At 39.5% G+C, this 20,005-nt stretch overlaps 1 protein-coding gene across 8 annotated transcripts in view; it reads left to right on the forward strand.

Annotated features, from left to right (window-relative positions):
* Positions 1-20,005, forward strand: part of LOC132104292 (adhesion G protein-coupled receptor B2-like) — a 310,415-nt gene that overhangs the window by 182,748 nt on the left and 107,662 nt on the right. For all 8 annotated transcript variants that reach the window (XM_059509655.1, XM_059509657.1, XM_059509661.1 and 5 more), the window contains 3 exons: positions 7,887-7,962; positions 11,011-11,113; positions 17,509-17,552. In XM_059509655.1, the coding sequence (XP_059365638.1) occupies positions 7,887-7,962; positions 11,011-11,113; positions 17,509-17,552 (223 nt within the window). The remainder of the gene's footprint in view (positions 1-7,886; positions 7,963-11,010; positions 11,114-17,508; positions 17,553-20,005) is intronic.

The following is a 20,005-nucleotide window of genomic DNA, read 5'->3' on the forward strand; positions in this document are numbered from 1 at the left end:
CAATTCAATGCACAAAATGCAAAGCAGTTAGTAGAGACATTATTTTTTTATTGATTGTGACCATGTTTATCTAGTCTGGATTATATTTTATTTTACCTTGTGCAGTTTTATTTGTGGTTTTTGAGGATAAGCACATGTCACAGTTTGTCAATATGCATAAATCTTCTACAGTATGACAGACAGAACCGAGGGCTAGGAGGTTTAATTTAAGCAACTTTAACGTCAACAACAAAAGATATGAGAGACCTTTCTTTTAAAAGTAGAGAAGCTTAAACTAATAAGTTTATTCTTGTGATATTGGCTATACATAATAATATGGCTATTTAGTTATTATAGTTTTATGGAATGTTTTTTTAATTTATTTATTTTTTGTCAGAACAGACCTGCCTGCAACCTTTGGGTCAAAATTGTACCTGAATTCACTTGAAAACAGGAGTTAAGGAATGGGACAAAAAAAAACAAACAAACACAAAAACAATATACATTAGCGGCCATATGACTGAAAGTCTCATCTTTCAGTTAAAGGAAAATTTTCCACTACAATTTATTTCTAACATAATTTGTATGTGTATTTATGGAGCATATTTTCCTCCTACCTCATTGTAGTAAGTTCATGTGCGGCAAGGAAGAGGACAAAGGGGTCGGCTGGACTGCTGACGTATTTATTAATAACAAAAATAAATAAAGCTTTGCAAACACCAAATGGTGACTTCTATTCTGACACGTTGGCAGAGCACTTTCGGTTTACTCCTTCCGGTTTCCGGTTCCGGTTCGGGTCAGCAGTCCGTCTCTCTCTCGCTTGCTTCCGTCTCTCCTGGCGTTTTATACTCTCTTCACGCCAATTACTGGAACAAGAAACAGGTGATGATAATTTTTGCCCAAACCACTCACTTACCGCTCGTCTCCTGATTCTCTCTCCCGCTGCAGACTTCGCTAAACCACGCCCCTCCTGCCACATACCCCCACCGCCCGACTCAGGCCGGGGAGCCATCCGGCCTGCAGCCCCACCCCCCACCCCCAGTTCTGGAGAGGAGGTCGGCCACCGCCATCTGAACACCCGGCCTGTGGACCACCTTGAACTTAAAAGGATGAAGAGCTAGATACCAACGAGTGATCCGCGTGTTGGTATCCTTCATGCGGTGGAGCCACTGCAGCGGAGCGTGGTCCGAACAGAGGGTGAACTCCCGTCCCAGGAGATAATAGCGGAGGTTGAGGACGACCCATCTGATGGAAAGGCACTCTTTCTCTATGGTGCTGTACTTAGCCTCTCTCTTCGAGAGCTTCCGGCTAATGTACAGCACCGGCCGTTCCTCCCCCTCTATCTCCTGGGACAGGACTGCCCCCAGCCCCCTGTCCGATGCGTCTGTGTGCAACACAAAAGGGAGAGAAAAATCAGGAGAGTGGAACAACGGCCCGCCACACAGAGCAGCCTTGACCTGGGTAAAGGCCTGCTGACACGGCTCTGTTCACTGGACCGTATCTGGCACCTCCTTTTTAGTAAGGTCAGTCAAAGGGCTGGTGAGGTCCGAATAATTAGGAATAAACCGTCTATAATATCCCGCCAGCCCCAAGAACTGCCTTACCTCGTTTTTGGTCTTGGGACGTGGGCAGGTCGCAATAGCGGCTGTCTTATCAATTTGGGGACGCACCTGTCCATGCCCCAAGTGGAAGCCCAGATAGCTTACCTCCACACGCCTAATCGCACACTTCTTCGGTTTGGCCGTGAGCCCCGCTCCCCTCAGCGACCTCAGGACAGCCCTCAGATGCTGCATATGCCGCTGCCAATCATTACTAAATATAATGATATCATCCAGGTAGGCAGCCGCATATGCAGCATGGGGCCGCAGAATCTTATCCATGAGGCGCTGAAAGGTAGCAGGTGCCCCGAACAAGCCAAACGGAAGGGTAACAAATTGATGTAATCCAAACGGCGTTGTGAAAGCTGTCTTTTCTCTGGATAATGGAGACAAGGGGATCTGCCAATAGCCCTTTGTTAAGTGCAATGTCAAATAAAAACGAGCCGTGCCTAGCCGATCAAGCAACTCGTCAACCCGCAGCATTGGATACGCGTCGAATTTCGACACAGCATTCACCTTGCGATAATGCACACAGAACCGGACTGAGCCGTCCGTTTTCAGAACTAAAACTATCGGGCTCGCCCAGTTACTGTTGGATTCTTCTATTACCCCCATGTCAAGCATAGCGCCTAATTCAGCCTGAACTACTTTTTTCTTGTGCTCAGGTAAGCGATACGGCCGGCTGCGAACTACCACGCGGGGCTCGGTCTCGATATGGTGCTGAATCAGGTTAGTATGGCCCGGTTGGGGCGAGAAGACGTCGGCAAACTCTGCCTGTAATTTCGTTAAATCAGTGAGTTGGGACGGCGAGAGGTGATCTCCACCTGGAGCCAGGGTGAGGGATTGTGGTTTGATATTCGCCTCTGGTCTGAGATCATCCTCCCCCCCAATCACCGTTGCCAACAACACTGATTCTGCCTCATTCCATTTTTCAACGAGGTTGAGGTGGTAGATCTGACGGGACCCGTTCCTATCGGACCGTATTACCTCATAATCGAGATCTCCGACTTGTCGTGCGACCTCAAATGGTCCCTGCCACTTAGCCATTAATTTAGAGCTTGACGTTGGGAGTAATACAAGTACTTTCTCTCCCGGCGCAAATTTGCATTACCTAGTTCCCCTGTTATACAGCTGGCTCTGGCGGTCCTGGGCTTGTAACAAATTCTCCATTGATAGCCACCCCAATGTGTGGAGTTTTGTTCTCAAGTCCAGCAAATACTGAATTTCATTTTTGCCCTGAGATGGACCCTCCTCCCAAGTTTCTCTCAGTACGTCGAGCACCCCCCGGGGCTGGCGTCCATAGAGAAGCTCGAAGGGGGAAAACCCCGTGGAGGCTTGTGGGACCTCTCGCACAGCAAATAACAAGGGCTCTAGCCACCTATCCCAATTTGTGGCGTCTTCCTGAACGAACTTACGGATCATGGATTTAAGAGTGCGATTAAATCGTTCAACCAGGCTGTCGGTTTGTGGGTGATAGACGCTAGTTCGAATCGATTTAATGCCCAACAACAGTTCCGTACAGTTCGCGTAGCGTACATGACATAAACGCCGTGCCCTGATCGGTGAGGATTTCTTTTGGAACCCCCACCCGGAAGATAAGACGAAACAGGGCATCCGCAACACTTTTAGCAGAAATGTTGCGGAGGGCCACCGCTTCAGGATATCGTGTTGCATAATCAACTATAACTAATGCAAAGCGATGCCCTCGTGCAGATCGCTCTAATGGCCCTATGAGGTCCATACCAATTCTCTCGAAGGGGACCTGCATTAAGGGAAGAGGGCGCAAAGGCGCTTTTGGGGTTTAGTGATTTAGTGTTGCTGCCTGTACCAAATAGCCCGCCATAGGGTTAGAATGAGCCGCATGGAAAAGCATTTCCCTGCAGCTCTTCGGAATTAACAATTGGGTTGTATTCACTTTTGTCCAAGTGTCTTGGGTCACTCGATACAACCGGTCTTTTAAAATGTCAAAATACTGATAGGTGAGCGGGAGGGAAGGCTGGAGAAGCTGGCCATCGATGGAGCGGACCTGTTGAAATGCATGCTTTAATGTCTCATCCTGAGACTGCTCCAGGGGAAAGTCATCACGCTCCGAGAGAATCAGTCTCCCGATTTCGTTCAGTTCCCCTGAAGCAGACCCCAGCGGTCCTGGCTCAGTTTCTCCCACCTGTACCCGCGCGGTCTCCTTCCGTGCCTTACTTCCCCAAGAGGCATCCGCACATAACGACCCCAATAAAACCATAAACTGATTTTTTTATTCGCATAAACTTTTTTTTTATTTTTATAATTTTATAAAATTATCGGATGCCGGAGGTGGGGACTAACCGCCACCTCTACACTATGCTTTTGTCCCCGGAACTGAATAATAATTGGGACGACTGGATACTCCACCACATCCCCGTGTACGCACCGCACCTTAACCACACGGCTTGTATCCAATGCCCCTGGTTGAATCAGGCTTTGATGGATTGAGGTTTGGTTGCATCCTGAATCGACCAATGCCGGATATGTACCCCCCTTGATACTCACAGGTATTTGGTACTCGCCAGCCTGACCGGGGGTGACCTGTGGGACGTCCGGGACCCGGATCATCATCCCCACCTCCATCACTGGACACCTGTCCACGAAATGCTCCGGGTCCCCGCAACGCCAACAGGCCAGCCCAGACCTACCCGCCGCCCCAGTGGCAGGGAGTGGATCGGGGAATTGGCGCGGAGAGAGCGGAGAAACGGAAGCAGAGGCCCTTGGACTCGCGAAGTGGCCTTGGTCAGTCCCGCCCCGCCCCCGGGGCGGGACACGAGGAGGGCCGGGTATGTTCGTGTGCGGCAAGGAAGAGGACAAAGGGGTCGGCTGGACTGCTGACGTATTTATTAATAACAAAAATAAATAAAGCTTTGCAAACACCAAATGGTGACTTCTATTCTGACATGTTGGCAGAGCACTTTCGGTTTACTCCTTCCGGTTTCCGTTTCCGGTTCGGGTCAGCAGTCCGTCTCTCTCTCGCTGGCTTCCGTCTCTCCTGGCGTTTTATACTCTCTCCACGCCAATTACTGGAACAAGAAACAAGTGATGATAATTTTTGCCCAAACCACTCACTTACCGCTCGTCTCCTGATTCTCTCTCCCGCTGCAGACTTCGCTAAACCACGCCCCCCTGCCACACTCATGTTACTACCATTATCAGTTTTTCGATCGCACTCAAAAGTTTGTGAGCAAATTCTACGTTTCTCAGAGGAATGCAAAAGCCAAGTGTTGTGCCAGTGAACACATTGAAATAAATAAAAAAGCATTTTTTTCCATCTCATATTTTTTCCTGTAACCATGTCAGCTTCTCAATTAATAAGACCATCCTGTAAAATGTTTTGTTAGCATGATTTGAGAAAATTCTGTAGCTACACTGTCTTTAGATTTTATTGCTGATTTGCCTCGTTCAAGAGGACAGGATCTTTAATTGTATGCCCATTTCCATTAGCTGCATGATCTTACCAAGATGGCTGTTGATTGTTTTCCGTATGTATTGGTCAGATGAACCCCCGTTCTGTGATAAATAACCAAACTCTGTGTGTACAATACTGAGCAGCATTAAGCTTAAGCTGTAAAGTCGTGTTTAGTTGACTGCAGAGAACAACTGAATTCAATCCGTCAGTGGGTTGGGAAGAGACAGAGAACATGGTTGAGAGAATAGGAAGAATAAATGGGCCAATGCAATCATAGCGATCTGCCAGCATGACTGTCTTCTATCTGTCTTCGAAAGATATTCTGCCTGAGAGAATGAAAGCACAGAATGTGGGCAGGGAAGAGCTGGTTTGAATGCTGAAGAGAGTGCTGAATGAAATGAGACAGAAACAAACGGACATCAAAGAAATGACCGTTATTGCTAGTGTCTTGTCGAGTGTCTCAACAACTCCAGGCTAAACCATTACAGGACCACCCAGCAGGAAACAACAAACACTTCCTGTCTCGACATGCTTCCCCATTCTGCCCACTGCCATCGAAGATAAGAAGGCTCCCTGGGCTGAGCTTTGTCCAGAATGTTTTTTTATTAAAAGAAGGAAAGGTTCATCAGGGCCCTTTCTCAAAATAGCATTGTTGAAGTGATAGCTCAGAGAATAGAGTGGAAGATAGAAGTCAGGCTCCATTCAGACCAGACCAACAGGGCTTGTTGTGTGATTGTCATCTATTAACTCATAGTTTAAGATGCAGGCAGAAGCGCTGTGGAGCTGATTGGCATTTGATTTGCTGAGTCTGATAGAACTGCAGGGTTGCTAGATGAATCACGTCATTTGTCCTGTGACATCCTCGTTCTCAGTGAAGGGATGATACACGCCTCACTTTATTCATCCTTTGGCAGCAAACTGAGCTAAAAGAGTCTTGTTGAGAGTTTTTTTGGTCTTTCGAGATTTGGGGCATTAAATTATCTGTGAAACTGGCTGATTTTAGTTATTTTTATTACATGATGGTCAAAAATAGCACTGCCATTAAACTTAATGTTTCTGTCTGAGGGGAACTTTTAATGACATTTTTTTTCTTTCTTTTTATAAATACTGTGTATATGTATTATATGTATCTATGCTAGCTAGCATAGTTTTTGCCCACTATTAATATTAGATGTTTAAGCATCAGTGATTATAAAATATAAACTGTTATATTATATATGAGTAATACTAAAATAATGCTGGAAATACAATAAGAGAAACATTTATTTTTTTTTTATAAAGTGTTTTTCTCAGTAAACATTATCTTGTTAAACACATTATTAAAAAACCTTTATTAAAAAAAAACATTAAATACATTTTCTAAAGTTCTAAAACATAACTTTGGAGATTAAAATATCGTAATGAGATCATGTTATCCACTGGTACTTAGTTACAAACCTATATTTTGCATCAGACAGTATTCATATTGTGTTCTGATATTTTAACAAGCTCTATTCAAGCTAAATTATTAAACCTTAAATTGCATAATGTCAGTGAAAATTGCAACAGTGATTCAGCCATGCTTGGCTGAGTTTCTCTTCATGAAATTTGCAGTAACACCAGAGCCTCTGAAGTGCCTTAGAACAGGCCTAAATGCTCATTTTCCATCTCTGGATAAACTTTTTGAATAGTTGTGAGGACTTCCAGTGCAGCATGAGAACAATAGAACAATGAAATGTGGACTTTAGGCCCGTTACATCACCTATTACTGTATCACTTTCACTTTGTGTCCAAAGCATGTCCTCCATAAGTGAAATATGATGGCATTTACTCAGGGACGAGTGTCTCTGGAGGTCTACAGAGTTTCAAGGAGAAGAAGAATTGGATGAGAGGGAGGAGGGATGGAGAAGAAAGAGGTCCTTGATAAATAGTGTCTCAGAAAAGAACAGATGATGAGGTTCATGTGGAGGCAAGGCACTCTTGCAGAGGAGAGAACAAAACAAATGATATGAAAAGCACTGAGATGTGTGCTGCTGAAACAGGGCTAAGGAGCCAGTAGGGAGGAATGGACAGATGGCCTGGGAACAGAATCGGTGGTAATATCTCTGTGAATCTGCTGCTTTTTGTGTCTTTTAAATGTCAGGATTTGTACTGACTCTCTCTAAGAGCGTCTTAAATATCATTCTCTTATATTATGCTTTGTGCTTTTGGTTCCTTCAATTGAAGCTGAATATAGTGATCATAAAATGGTTGGGTTGCACTTTATTTTAAGGTCTTTGTTACAGTGTAATTATACATACAGTATATTAATTATCTACATGTACTTACTATACGTGTAATACTATATAAGGGTTAAGATTTGGGGTTGGCTTAGGTTTATTGCATGTAATTATGTATAATTAGTTGTTATTATAATAGTAACATGTGTAACGTACACCTTAAAATAAAGCGTTACCAATAGCTGTGATGTGTTTTTCCTTCATATTTGAATATGAGTAAGTGGATCAGTGACATGATGTTCAGTTATTTCCCCCCAATTTATTAATTTAGTACGAAATACAGAAGCTGGAAACAATAAAATATAAATATAAGATAAAACACTTAAACATTTAAATGTCTGTATATACATGTCTGTATGTCTTTACGTTTTGTTTTTTTAAATTTACTAAACCGATTCTGTATTTTTTTATAATAATTCCTTAATAGAAAGCTTTTACTTAAGTAGAATAAAAAAAAAATATTATATATATATATCAGATGTTTTAATATTTTCTACATATTTTTTTAAAGATTTTTCCTTGTTTTATGGTTCAATTAATTTAATGTAGTTTTGATCTGGGATGTTCAGGACATTTCAAGTGTTATGTTTTGACATTGTGACCCTTTATATCTCGTAGAATCAGATGACACACCATATTTCGTCATTGGAGCCATCCTGTATCGCACCCTCGGCCTCATAATGCCCCCACCAAAGTAAGTTCAGTCTTTGAGTGTGAATTAATACATTTTTGAAAGCTGTTTCAAGGACACTCATTCTGTTACTCTTCATATGATTGACACCAGCTGGCAGAGACAATGGACAATTATCAACATTGAAATTGATCCAAAGAATGAAAGTGGAACAATAATTAAGCCTGTTTTAATCTGTCTAGAAATGAGCTTACTTGACTAAGATGCTTATTTGAAGGTCTTGACCATACAATTTACATTCTGATGGGAGGCCAACAGTTCATATGACTTCATACAGGATTAACCATGGTTAATCTGGTAAAGTTTGCCAGTTTTTTGGAAGCCCATTGTGCTCCCACACTCTCACGTTTTCTGCTCTAGTTTTACAACAGCAGACTAAAATGCAGTGCTGTCTATTCTTAGAATACCTCCTATTCCTGCACTACCTGTCAATCCCATGATTCATACCATGGATATTCTGATGCTGTGCCAAAGGATGTGGCTCTTAAAGGGTTAGTTCATTGAAAAATCTAAATTATATCATTAATAACTCACCCTCATTTCGTTCCAAACCTGTGAGACCTCCGTTTATCTTCGAAACACAGTTTAAGATATTTTAGATTTAGTCTGAGAGCTCTCAGTCCCTCCACTGAAACTGTGTTCACGCTATATGGTAAATAGACATGGAAGAGAAGGCAATGATGAATAAAGTCGTAGTTTTTGCTAATTTTGGACCAAAATGTATTTCCGATGCTTCAAAAAAATCTAACTGACCCTCCGATGTCACATGGACTACTTTGATGATGTTTTTCTTACCTTTCTGGACATGGACAGTATACCATACACACAGTTTCAGTGGAGGGACTGAGAGCTCTCGTACTAAATCTAAAATATCTTAAACTGTATTCCGAAGATAAACAGAGGTCTTACGGTTTTGGAACAACACGAGGGTAAGTTATTAATGACATAATTTAGATTTTTCGATGAACTAACCCTTTAAGTTCTCAAATTTGCCCTGTTACATGGCCAAAACCTTAACACACTGACTTAGCTGTTTTCACAGAGATTGACACAGGGGAACATTATTAATCTAGACCAGTGGTTTTCAACCTGTGGGCCGCGATGGTATTGCAGATGGGCCGCCAATTACTATTAAAAGAAATAATGATATTGTTCATGTAAAAATGTCTAAGTCAAAACATAATAACATATTTTAATATACATAATAAAATAACAAAAATAAATATTAAACTGTAATTATGCTTCCACTATTCGAGCTCGTTTATTGGATAAACTGCCAAATTATGTATATTTTTGCTGCATATGTTACAGAACAACAGCAGTTGTGCCAAAGCGGTACCAGCCCGAGTTATTTTCTGTTCATTGACAGTTCATTCAATAAAGACTAAGTTATTAACCCAACAATAGTGGGGTCAGTTAATTTTTTTGCAGTGTGCCGTGCAAACATATGTGTTTGGTTGTGTGGGCCGTGAGTTGAAAAAGGTTGGGAACCACTGGTCTAGACGGACACTAAAAGGTAAAAAGTAATTACTGTAGAATTGTTGTTAATTTTTTATTAATTTAAGTATTTATTAATAATTAAATGTGTGTGTGTGTGTGTGGGGGGGGGGGGGGGGGTCTGGGGGCATGTGTGAGGCTACATTTTTAGATATTCTGGTTAACTGTGTTGCCTTTGCCCTCAGTGCAGCCACTGCTGAGAGCATGTCTGTATTGAGAATTGAATTAGGCTGATTTGTGCAGCTGACACTGGGGGGCATGTAGAGATATACAGTATCTTCTCCTACTCAAACCTGCTGGGGTCGGTAGTTCACTGTCCAAATTCACTGAACATGTCAGAGCCCTCAACCCGAGGAACATAAGAGCATGCCGACAATCACTGCTTGTGTTTGTGTCTGTGTCTTTCTATTGTGAGCCATGTTAGAAGCGTGGGTATCCAGGTCATTGCTACTTAGTGTGCTTGATTATGACAGAGCCTCGTTGAATATGTATGGGATAAAGGCTATTTGTTAGTTTTTAGTTTGCTTTTGCTTTGTGTCTCATTAATTTTTTTGCGCAGAGCACATATCCTTGATCTCGCTGCCCCAGGGAGGGCTAACCTGCACGATTTGTTTGTGACAGAATGTAACTCCCTGTGACCCAACACCCACAGAAACACAACTTTTATCTTTCTCTATAACACCACACACACCCTCATACACACACACCAAAAACATATGGATTTGCTTAGTGCAGGATGGTCCAAAATAGCTCTGCCAATGGATTTAAAACACACACACACAAGCGGTGGCACTCAGCCATTGAATCATGCTCTGTGATGGATTACCTGCCAGGGTTGAGTGCCATTCAGAATTCAGTTGAATCAAATTGGAGTTGATGTGGCATACAGTGTCGGAACTGTATTCCGGATTTAAGGAAGTACAATTAAAATGCAATGAAATTCTAAGAATTTAACTGCTAAATATACATTATTATTCTAACCAATATTTGAAATGCCACCCGTGAAGTTTTTTATTTAATTTATTTATGTTTTATTATTATTATTATTATTATTATTATTGTTATTATTATTATTGTTATTATTATTATTATTATTATTATTATTTACTCTATTTTATTTAATAAATCAACAAATTTAATAAAATATATATATATATATATATATAGTTATGTAAATTGTTTTGGCAATATTTAACTTAGTTTTGAGAAATAGGTCTAATTAGTATAGAGAAAAGTGTATAAGTGTCTGTGAATAAATATGGAGAATTAGAAGAAATGTAAAATGTTATTGTTTTGCCACAAACTTTTTCGACTTATAAATGTTCTCTGTTGTGTGACTGTGTTGAATTTATTTGAATTGCAGTTTTGAATTTCATGATATTGTCATTTCAATTCAGATTCTAATTGAGCATTCTGTGGGCAGTGGCCAATTCAATCATGAAGGGTGCCAACTCTTAAATTCTGAATGTTGCCTAGCCTTGATTCATACTGGTACAGTAGTTTTTAAGTAGAGTTAGTTTTGGATCTAACTCACTCTATGTTCCTTCCTCCCAGAGATCCATTCGTGATCAGCTCGAAGATTCTGACAGTGACTGTGCGTCCTTTACCCAAGCCCACCGAGCCCTTGGTATCAGTAGAACTTGCCCCTTTGCTCAATGTAAGTACTTTGTACTTTTATTTATATTTTAACAGGCTTTAATATTAAATGCCCCAACAAAATATGCCTATTACATCAGTATATTTTTGATGTACCTTTCCTCAACTAAGTCACTTTGGTGACTAGTTGAAGCAGTTTTATTTTCTTAAACAATACCGTTCAGATGTTTTGGGCTCAGAAGTCTCCTCTGCTCAGCAAGGCTGCATTTATTTGATGAAAATGCAGTAAAACTGTAATATTTCAAAATATTCATACAATTTGAAATAAAGTTTTTATTTTTATTTTTTTATATATATTCTAAAATAATTTAACCCTGTGATGGCAAAGCTGAATTTTAAGCAGCCATTACTCCAGTCTTCAGTGCCATATTATAAGATGCTAATTTAATGTTTAAAAAATATATCATAATTAATTGAATTTATTTCTATTACAATCTAAAGGTCTTTACTTTTGATCTATTTCATGCATCCTTAAAAATTATAGGTGTTTATAAAAAAAAAAAAATAATAATAAAAAAATATTTTTTTATTCTTTTTATTTACATTTTAGTTAGTTTTTAACAAAAACTTTCTTGCTTTACAATGAGAGTAGCCTGCATTGAAAGCTTTGAAAATAACCATAAATCAATCATTGCATCCAGCCAGATGCAGTGTTAACCTTAATATTTTGTCTGAAGATTTAATATTTGTAGATGTTCTAAAGCAAAAGAGTTAAATCAGGGAGTTAAAACCCCCTAAATCGGGGATAGGCAAGTTTGGTACTAGAGAGCCGCTGTCCTGCAGTGTTTAGCTCCAACCCTGAAAAAAAAACTTCACCTGTCTATAGCCTTAATAATCCTGAGATATTGATTAGCTTATTCAGGTGTGCTTGACTAGGGTTGGAGCTAAACGCTGCAGGACAGTGGATCTCTTGGCCCGAACTTGCCTGCCCCTGCCCTAAATGAATAAACAGGCCTTGCCGAAGAGGCATTAGGACCCAGGGAAGGTCTGGTTGAGCTGGTAACTGTTTACTCTATTACACACCGCACGCGTCATTCTGTACTTGTGTTCTCATATTAAAAGCTATGATCCAAAACAATGAATCTAATCATCATTGAGACTAAAGTTTGCTTCAAGGATGACAACACTGCTGGCGTGATCTTATCACTAGCACACCCTGAGCACATGTGAGTAATTTGTCTTATCAGCAAGGTATATCAGCATAATGTTTCTCATTGGGCCAATGCCGATGTTTACATTTTAAGCCATTAACAGCAGATCCCAATAATATTGTGCATATTTATTTTGATCGGCAGTGTATATATAGAGGAATGAATAGAGGAATGTTTTCGTATATTTTCAGAATTGTTAATATCATATTTTCAGCAAATATTTTTTTTGTCTAAACTAACCGTTCAGAATTGAGGCAACATGGATTCACCATAATTTCTGTCTTCTTATATATTATTATATTTCCCCTTTTGGTTCTAACTGTACCACCAGTTATAACCGATAACCAATGAACATTCACTCATGGTGACAAATTGCCTGAGACATAGTGAGCACAGACTTCTTGCACAGTGAGTCTATTTGAACACCATAATCAGGCACAGAATATAGTTCTGTTAGAATGTCCCTCTATTAATAATCCTCTGTTATGAATAGAACACCTTTAATCCCTAAATACACAGGACATAAAGTACTGCACATAAAGTCTCTCAATATTTTATGTGGGAAAAATGTAATAAAAATATACCCGCAAGGACTTATGCAAAATGTGTGAAACTTGCAGATTGGATTGTACATCAGTGCAGAAATCAGCTGTGTGGAGAACACTGCCATTGTAATTTTCCCCTAGTCGTCATGGCAACCTTTACCTCCTCCATAGAGGCGTTAGTTTTGGAAATGCAGGAGTGGATGTGATTCATCAATGTTTTCTATGCAGATGTCCCCCACCGTACTTAGGTCGTTCCCCACTCAGCTGTTATCCTGGGTGAGTCCCATCTGTATATGAAAGACTTTGGCAGGGGTCAGTGTCCAGATTGTCCAGTGGAGCCCTGGCCGCAGATGTCTGGGACATGGAAGGGGACATCTGAGGCTCTGTGTTAGGACTTGTCCTCTGTGTGGACAGCTGCTCTAAGACATCCTGCCTGGACCATCCTGACCCCCATAGGCTGCTGGGAATGGATGCAGTGCACTCCAGCTGTGTCATTGGCTGGCAATCCTCCCTATTCATCAGTATTAATACGGGCGTACTGGCATCTAAATTGGTTATTGATCACTGATGTTCAAAGCATCCGGCTGCCAGTTAGTTGAGTGTCAAATTGAAATGATGTATTTAATTGCATGTTTTGTTGGTTTTGTTTACCACCTGCAATGACAAAACAGCTCCGGTCATTTGTTCTCATTATTAATGAGAGCAACAAAGCCATCTATCTGTGCTGCTGATAAGTACATTCGAGCCAATCGAATTGCATGAGTCCATACTGGACACTTAAAACTAGCCTTAACAAAGATCTGCGTGAGTGTTTTTGGGCTGATCAGACTGTTATTCTGTCCAGAAAACAACTCTAAGGCTGTTGTGGAGTGGACTGTGTCAACCATCTGTCATTCAAACACTTATTTCATGTCAACTGTTAGAATGTGACTCTATCATTTGATCCATTCCAGTATGTGCCGTTGTTTAACAACGTGGGGGCAATGACATGTTTACAAAGTCCTGTACAGTGTATGAATCAATTTTTATTGGAGGTATACACTTTACTGAGACCATATAAAAATGAATAATTTCCCTCTGATTCTGGCAGCCCTTGTGGGAGTCTGTTGGACTCCAGAATGTCAGAGGTGATCATTGTTCAGGTCATAAAATCCCATGTGGGATTCCTCCTCCTAAAAAGGCATAATAGGCATAACTTGAGCCGAGACAGATTAGTCAATTAGACCAGTTGATTCGCTGATGAATCAATAATGAGCAGTTCATCCAGCCATGCACCACTGAATCCTGATTAGAGCCTCACACTGGTCATACAGTGAGGGCATCATCCAAAGCTCACAAATCATGAATCCTGATTAGAGCCTCACACTGGTCATATAGTGAGGGCATCATCCCAGACTCAGAAATCATGAATCCTGATTAGAGCCTCACACTGGTCATACAGTGAGGGCATCATCCCAGACTCACAAATCATGAATCCTGATTAGAGCCTCACACTGGTCATACAGTGAGGGCATCATCCCAGACTCACAAATCATGAATCCTGATTAGAGCCTCACACTGGTCATACAGTGAGGGCATCATCCCAGACTCACAAATCATGAATCCTGATTAGAGCCTCACACTGGTCATACAGTGAGGGCATCATCCCAGACTCACAAATCATGAAAAAAAAAAAAAAAAAATATATATATATATATACATATATATATATATATATATATATATATATATATATATATATATATATATATATATATATATATATATATATATATACATACATACAGGTATGTTTTTAGTTGTTTCTTGAAGATGGCTAAGGACTTGATTTGATTGAGTTAGGCAGGTCATTCCACCAGGAGGGAACAGTTAATGAAAAAGTCAGTGATTTTTTGCCTCTTGGAGATGACACAATAATGCTTCATTCACTTGCAGAATGCAAGCTTCTAGAGGGCACATAACTCTGAAGTAATGAATTTAGCTAAAGGGGTGCAGAGCCAGTGGTGGTTTTGTAGGCAAGCATTAATGTCTTGAATTTTATGTGAGCAGTTAGCCAGTGCAAATTGATGAAGAGAGGTGTGACGTGCATCCTTTTCAGCTCATTAAAGGTTAACCTTGCAGCTGCATTTTGGATTAATTGTAGAGGTTTGATATAAGTGGCTGGAAGACCTGCCAATAGAGCATTGCAATAGTCCAGCCTGGATAGAACATGAGCTTAAACAAGGAGTTGTGTTGCATTTTCTAAAATAAAGGGCTGATCTTCCCAATGTTGTATAAAGCAAATCTGCAGGAACGGCAGTTTTAACAATATGGTCTGAGAAACTCCAAGGTTTATGGTTGATGAGCCTAACTGGATGGTGAAATTTTTATAAAGTGATGGGTTTGTTAAAACCACAAGCAGTTCTGTCTTAGCCAGGTTGAGTTGAAGGTGTTGGTCATCCACAACAAATGTCTGTTAGACATGCTGAGATGCGAGCAGTTAATATTTAATCATCAGGATGGAATGAGAGGTAGAGTTGAGTGTCATCAGCATTGCAGTGATATGAAAAGCCATGTTTCTGAATGACAGAACCCAGTGATGCCATGTAGACCGATAAGAGAAGTAGTCCAAGAACTGTACCCTGAGGCACCCAAGTAGCTAGATGTTGTGACACCTCACCTCTCCAAGATACCTTGCAGGACTTATCTGAGAGGTAAAACTAAAACCACTTGCATGCGGATCCCGAGGTGCCATTTTCCAATAGGGTTGACAGGAGAATCCTGTGGTTCACTCTATCAAAAGCAGCGGACAGATAATTATACAGGATTTGGAAGCTGCTCTTGCCAGTGTTATGGCTTCAGCAACTGAGAGCAAGGAAGTCTAGGTCGAATGTCCTTTTCTGAAGTCAGACTGGTTGCTGTCCAGGAGATTGCTCTGTGTGAAAAAGGCAGAGGCATACTTGAACACAACTCGTTCAATAGTTTTTGCAATGAAAGGCAGAAGGGAAACTGGCCTGTAGTTCTCTAAAAGTGGTTTCTTAAGAAGTGGTGTTATCATGATCCATCAATCCATCAAAATAGATGAAAAGATCAAAATTAGAGGACAATGTAGAAATAATTGTTTTCTTTCTGAAATATTTGAAGGAATATTAGCTGTAGGTATACCACTGTTATATTAACATATTTGAAAAAAATAATGAAGACTTATTTTGTGGGAAACAGTGATCAAAGTTAGAGAACAGTAATAACTGTCGCACAAAAGGAGATTACAACACACATTTTGGAGGGTTACAGATTTGTAAAAACCTTGACCTTATTGTCACTCTTTTGTGTGTTACACATAATCTACTAAATATAGACAACCTTCTCATAAAGGAAAAAAAAAAGAACAGTTTCAGTTACTCTAGAAAAATCATGAGTGCACAATAATTTTATAAAATATAAACTTTTAGTGGAAAAAAAATATTTAGTGGGGAACAAAATAAAAGTGAATAAGTGTTAGATTAAATCTGGTCAAATGTTGCACATTGCTCTTTGTATGGTTGTAAAATACATTCATGAAAAAAGTAATATATTTATATATAAGTATACAGGGCCTACTATAAAATTAAAAGACATTTCTTTTAAATGTATAGCACAGCAATGAGGCAGCAACATATGATTGATAAGACGAACAAGAACACTTTCACCTAAAAGTTAAGTGTTGTTGTGTTTGTGTGTATGTTTGTTTGTTTGGTCTACAAAAGTAGATTGAATAGAAAAATAATAGGGAATGCTAGTGTTAGAGGGTCATTTTTAGATGTCAATAGAACAGAAAACGAATAGTTTTGTTTAATGCTTGTTTAAGAAGGTCCTTATTTATAATAAATAAAAAGAAAAGTAGAAAGAACAGAGAATGCTAGTGTTAAAAGCTAGCAGATAGCAGATACAATTTGCATTACCATTATAATAGAGAGCGCTACAGTTAGAGGGTCAAATGAAGATTAAAGAGATGTGTTTTCAGCTGTTTCTTGAAAATGATTAAGGACTCTTAGATTGCTTTGGGCAGGTCAATCCACCAGGAGGGAACAGTTCATGTAAAAGTCCATGAAAGTTTTATCATAAGTAGAATGAAAAGAGGATGTATAATCACTCTAGCATAGTGTATTAAATCTGTGCGATAGTTTATTGAGCCTTTTCTTTTAACAGTTTTAAATCTCAGTTACAATACCGATACTGAAAATTGGATCGACACACCCCTACTTTTTATTTGTATTAATAATTATAATTATTGAAAGTATATACTTGTTTCAATTGATTTGTTTAATTGTTTAAAATTTAGAAATCAGCACATACGTAAAGTGCCCCCCAAAATTTGGACAAATTATTGACACTTAAAATACATGAATAGATTTATATTATAAAACAAATCATTAAACCAAGTGGCGGAAATATGGTAGACATTTTTCTGAAGCGAAACATTTCACAAACCGTTACGTCTCAGACTGTGAAAACATGTTTCAAGTAAATGCCTGAAATTATTTGTTTGCAGATGCGACCTGGTTTGATTATGTTGTATTGTTGAATACAATTCAAATATGTTCTCCATCACTTCATCTCCCTTCATACACACACATACAATATTAATTGTTATTTCTTTCTGCTGTTCTGTTATGCAACACTAATTAGTTTATCTTGTTTTGTACTCATTCCTAAGTGTTTCTTTTTCTTGCTCCTAACAGGGCACAACAGATCCTCAGTGTGTTGCCTGGGACTACGGAAACCCGTAAGTCACACATCTGCAGCCCCCCACACGCACAATGTCTGTTACACAACTGTCACACCATATTTTAGATCTCATATTGTATTTATTCAACCCAATTGAGAGCATTTTGACATCAGTGTTTGTATTTGCAGACTCATTAATTATCAGAAGTCCCTTTGAAGTCTTTGACACTACCTTCATTGACTGTATGAGCTGGAATTTGCATTCTTCTCACCTCATGCGTTAAAGTGAGCGCTTGAGTTTTCAAAACACAATGCCTTCAGTCTCATGATCTGATTGACTTGTGAATCAATCCCATCCAAAAACCTGTCAGCCGTCATGGCAGGAGCTTTATTACTGTATTGTCTTCAAAAATAGAAACAATGTTGCTTTTCCTGAGAGATCTTTGGGTAATGAAATTAAATGATGTGTCCTGTTTCACTCTGTAGTGCCCTATGAAGTGAATGAGTTTCAAGAACACAATCTACAGCTAGCTGTGCTATCAGGTTCTTAAAACCACTCCCCCTACTGGCTGAAAACTGAAAAGCTGAAAAGCATCTCTTATCTTAGATGTACAAAGAAATGTCAAACACAATTCTTATTTTGACTGCATCATGAGCTCTTGATGACATAATTCTGTCTGTTGATATGCTTTGGTTGCGTCTTTGTGCCTGTTTATTTAGGAGCTTTGAGAGTGCCGCATGTATTCTAGTTCACGCTCTGTTTGTATTTGCGTCGGAAAACATCTGCGCTCGGAGTCTGTTTATATCAGGGAGGAGCGATACAAAAGAGTTTTTGAAGCATCACAAATAATGTGAGAGAGAAAAGGACAAAGAGAGACGCAAGGCAGAGAGACACACATCTACACTGAAGATATATTCACACTGACAGCGAGTTACAGTCATTTATTGACAGTGAGTGAAAGAGACTGCGGGCAAAGTTTGACCTTGAGCAAATTTGGTCACCAACTAGACGCTAAAATGTTGCGGTTTTAATCAATAAAGCTGTCTACGCTGCAGACTTTGTTGATTTTGATGGCAGCTGCTTCTGCTGTGCCGAAAGAACGTACCTGTGCGTGAAGCACCTGTGGAAACGCTGGCATCTCGTGTGTCTTGCGCGCTCGACTGCGCCAGTACTTCCTTTTGTGTAACTCCCCACTGGCACAGCACACCTCACACATCATTAATACGCACCGGGAGGTGGTCGGCACGGCAACATGCAGACCTGACTAGATGGGAGAATGGCGGGCGGTAATTACTGAAGCAGAAAAACCCTTCTATCTACAGGCCATAAAGTCAATTAACGCAAAACCTGATTACTTCTCCCACCAAATTACATTCCAAATCATTCTGAGATGAATGCGCTAGTGTGATTAAAAAGCGGCGAGATATAGAGATTTTTATCGTTATTATAAACCCAAACATGGCAAAATCAGTCCTAAAGCCCATCCAGTGGATTGAAGCAATATTCGTTTCCCTTTATTCATTATCAGACGCTGGAAGGGGGAGATTGATACTGTACTGTATAGAAGAGAAAATTATAGGCTTTGGACTCCATAGGTGTATTTTTATTTTATTTTAATGTAGATCTGTTTGTGTTGACACTGCTTCTTTTTTTCATCCTCAAGCAATTATCTGTTCATTTAAACAATTCCCAGCATCAGACTTTTCAAGATTACGATCTTTCTCTCACCTCCACTTTTATTGTCTTCTGTACCACAATAGAATGATTTCTAATTGCTTCCAGCTCACTGTAGTTATTGCACTTTGCCTGTGCATAATCAAGTAAAAATATGCAATCTTTGTTTTTGTTTTTTAGTGAATACATTTATTCAAAGCCACCATCACTCTCTGACGCAGGTTCAATTTCCACGGTTAGCTGAAGTGTTTCAGCAGAGAATTGTTCTTAATATTTCCATGTCTTTGCTTGCACTTTGCCCCTCATATCCTGTTGAGACTGATTAAACGGGTTTTATGTTTGGGGTCCAAGAGAATAGAGATATGTGTGAAAACAATATTTAAAATATATATATATATATATATTTTTTTTTTTTCAAGTTTTTGACATAATGAAATCCAATTAGAAAAACATTAACCATTTATTTTAACTTGAAGTAGACATTAATTTTTGAAAATGTTAAATTTTGATAAATTATAAGCTTTCGTTCAAAATTGTTTTTGGACAGTCATTTAAAATATATGCTGTTCTTTTGAGCTTTTTGTTCTTCACAGAACAGAACACACACACACACACACACACACACATATATATATATATATCACTTTTCCTACAAAAAATTTATCAGCACAACTGCTTTCCACATTGATAATAATACATATAACAAGCACCAAATCAAGAGGATCATGTGGCACAGATCACTGGAGTAATGGCTGCTGATAATTCAGCTTTGGCATCAGAGGAATAATTTAAATTTTCAAATCTATTCAAATATAAACACAGCTAATATTTTAATA

Source organism: Carassius carassius, chromosome 25, assembly GCF_963082965.1.
Source record: "Carassius carassius chromosome 25, fCarCar2.1, whole genome shotgun sequence".
NCBI classification, from domain to species: domain Eukaryota; kingdom Metazoa; phylum Chordata; class Actinopteri; order Cypriniformes; family Cyprinidae; genus Carassius; species Carassius carassius.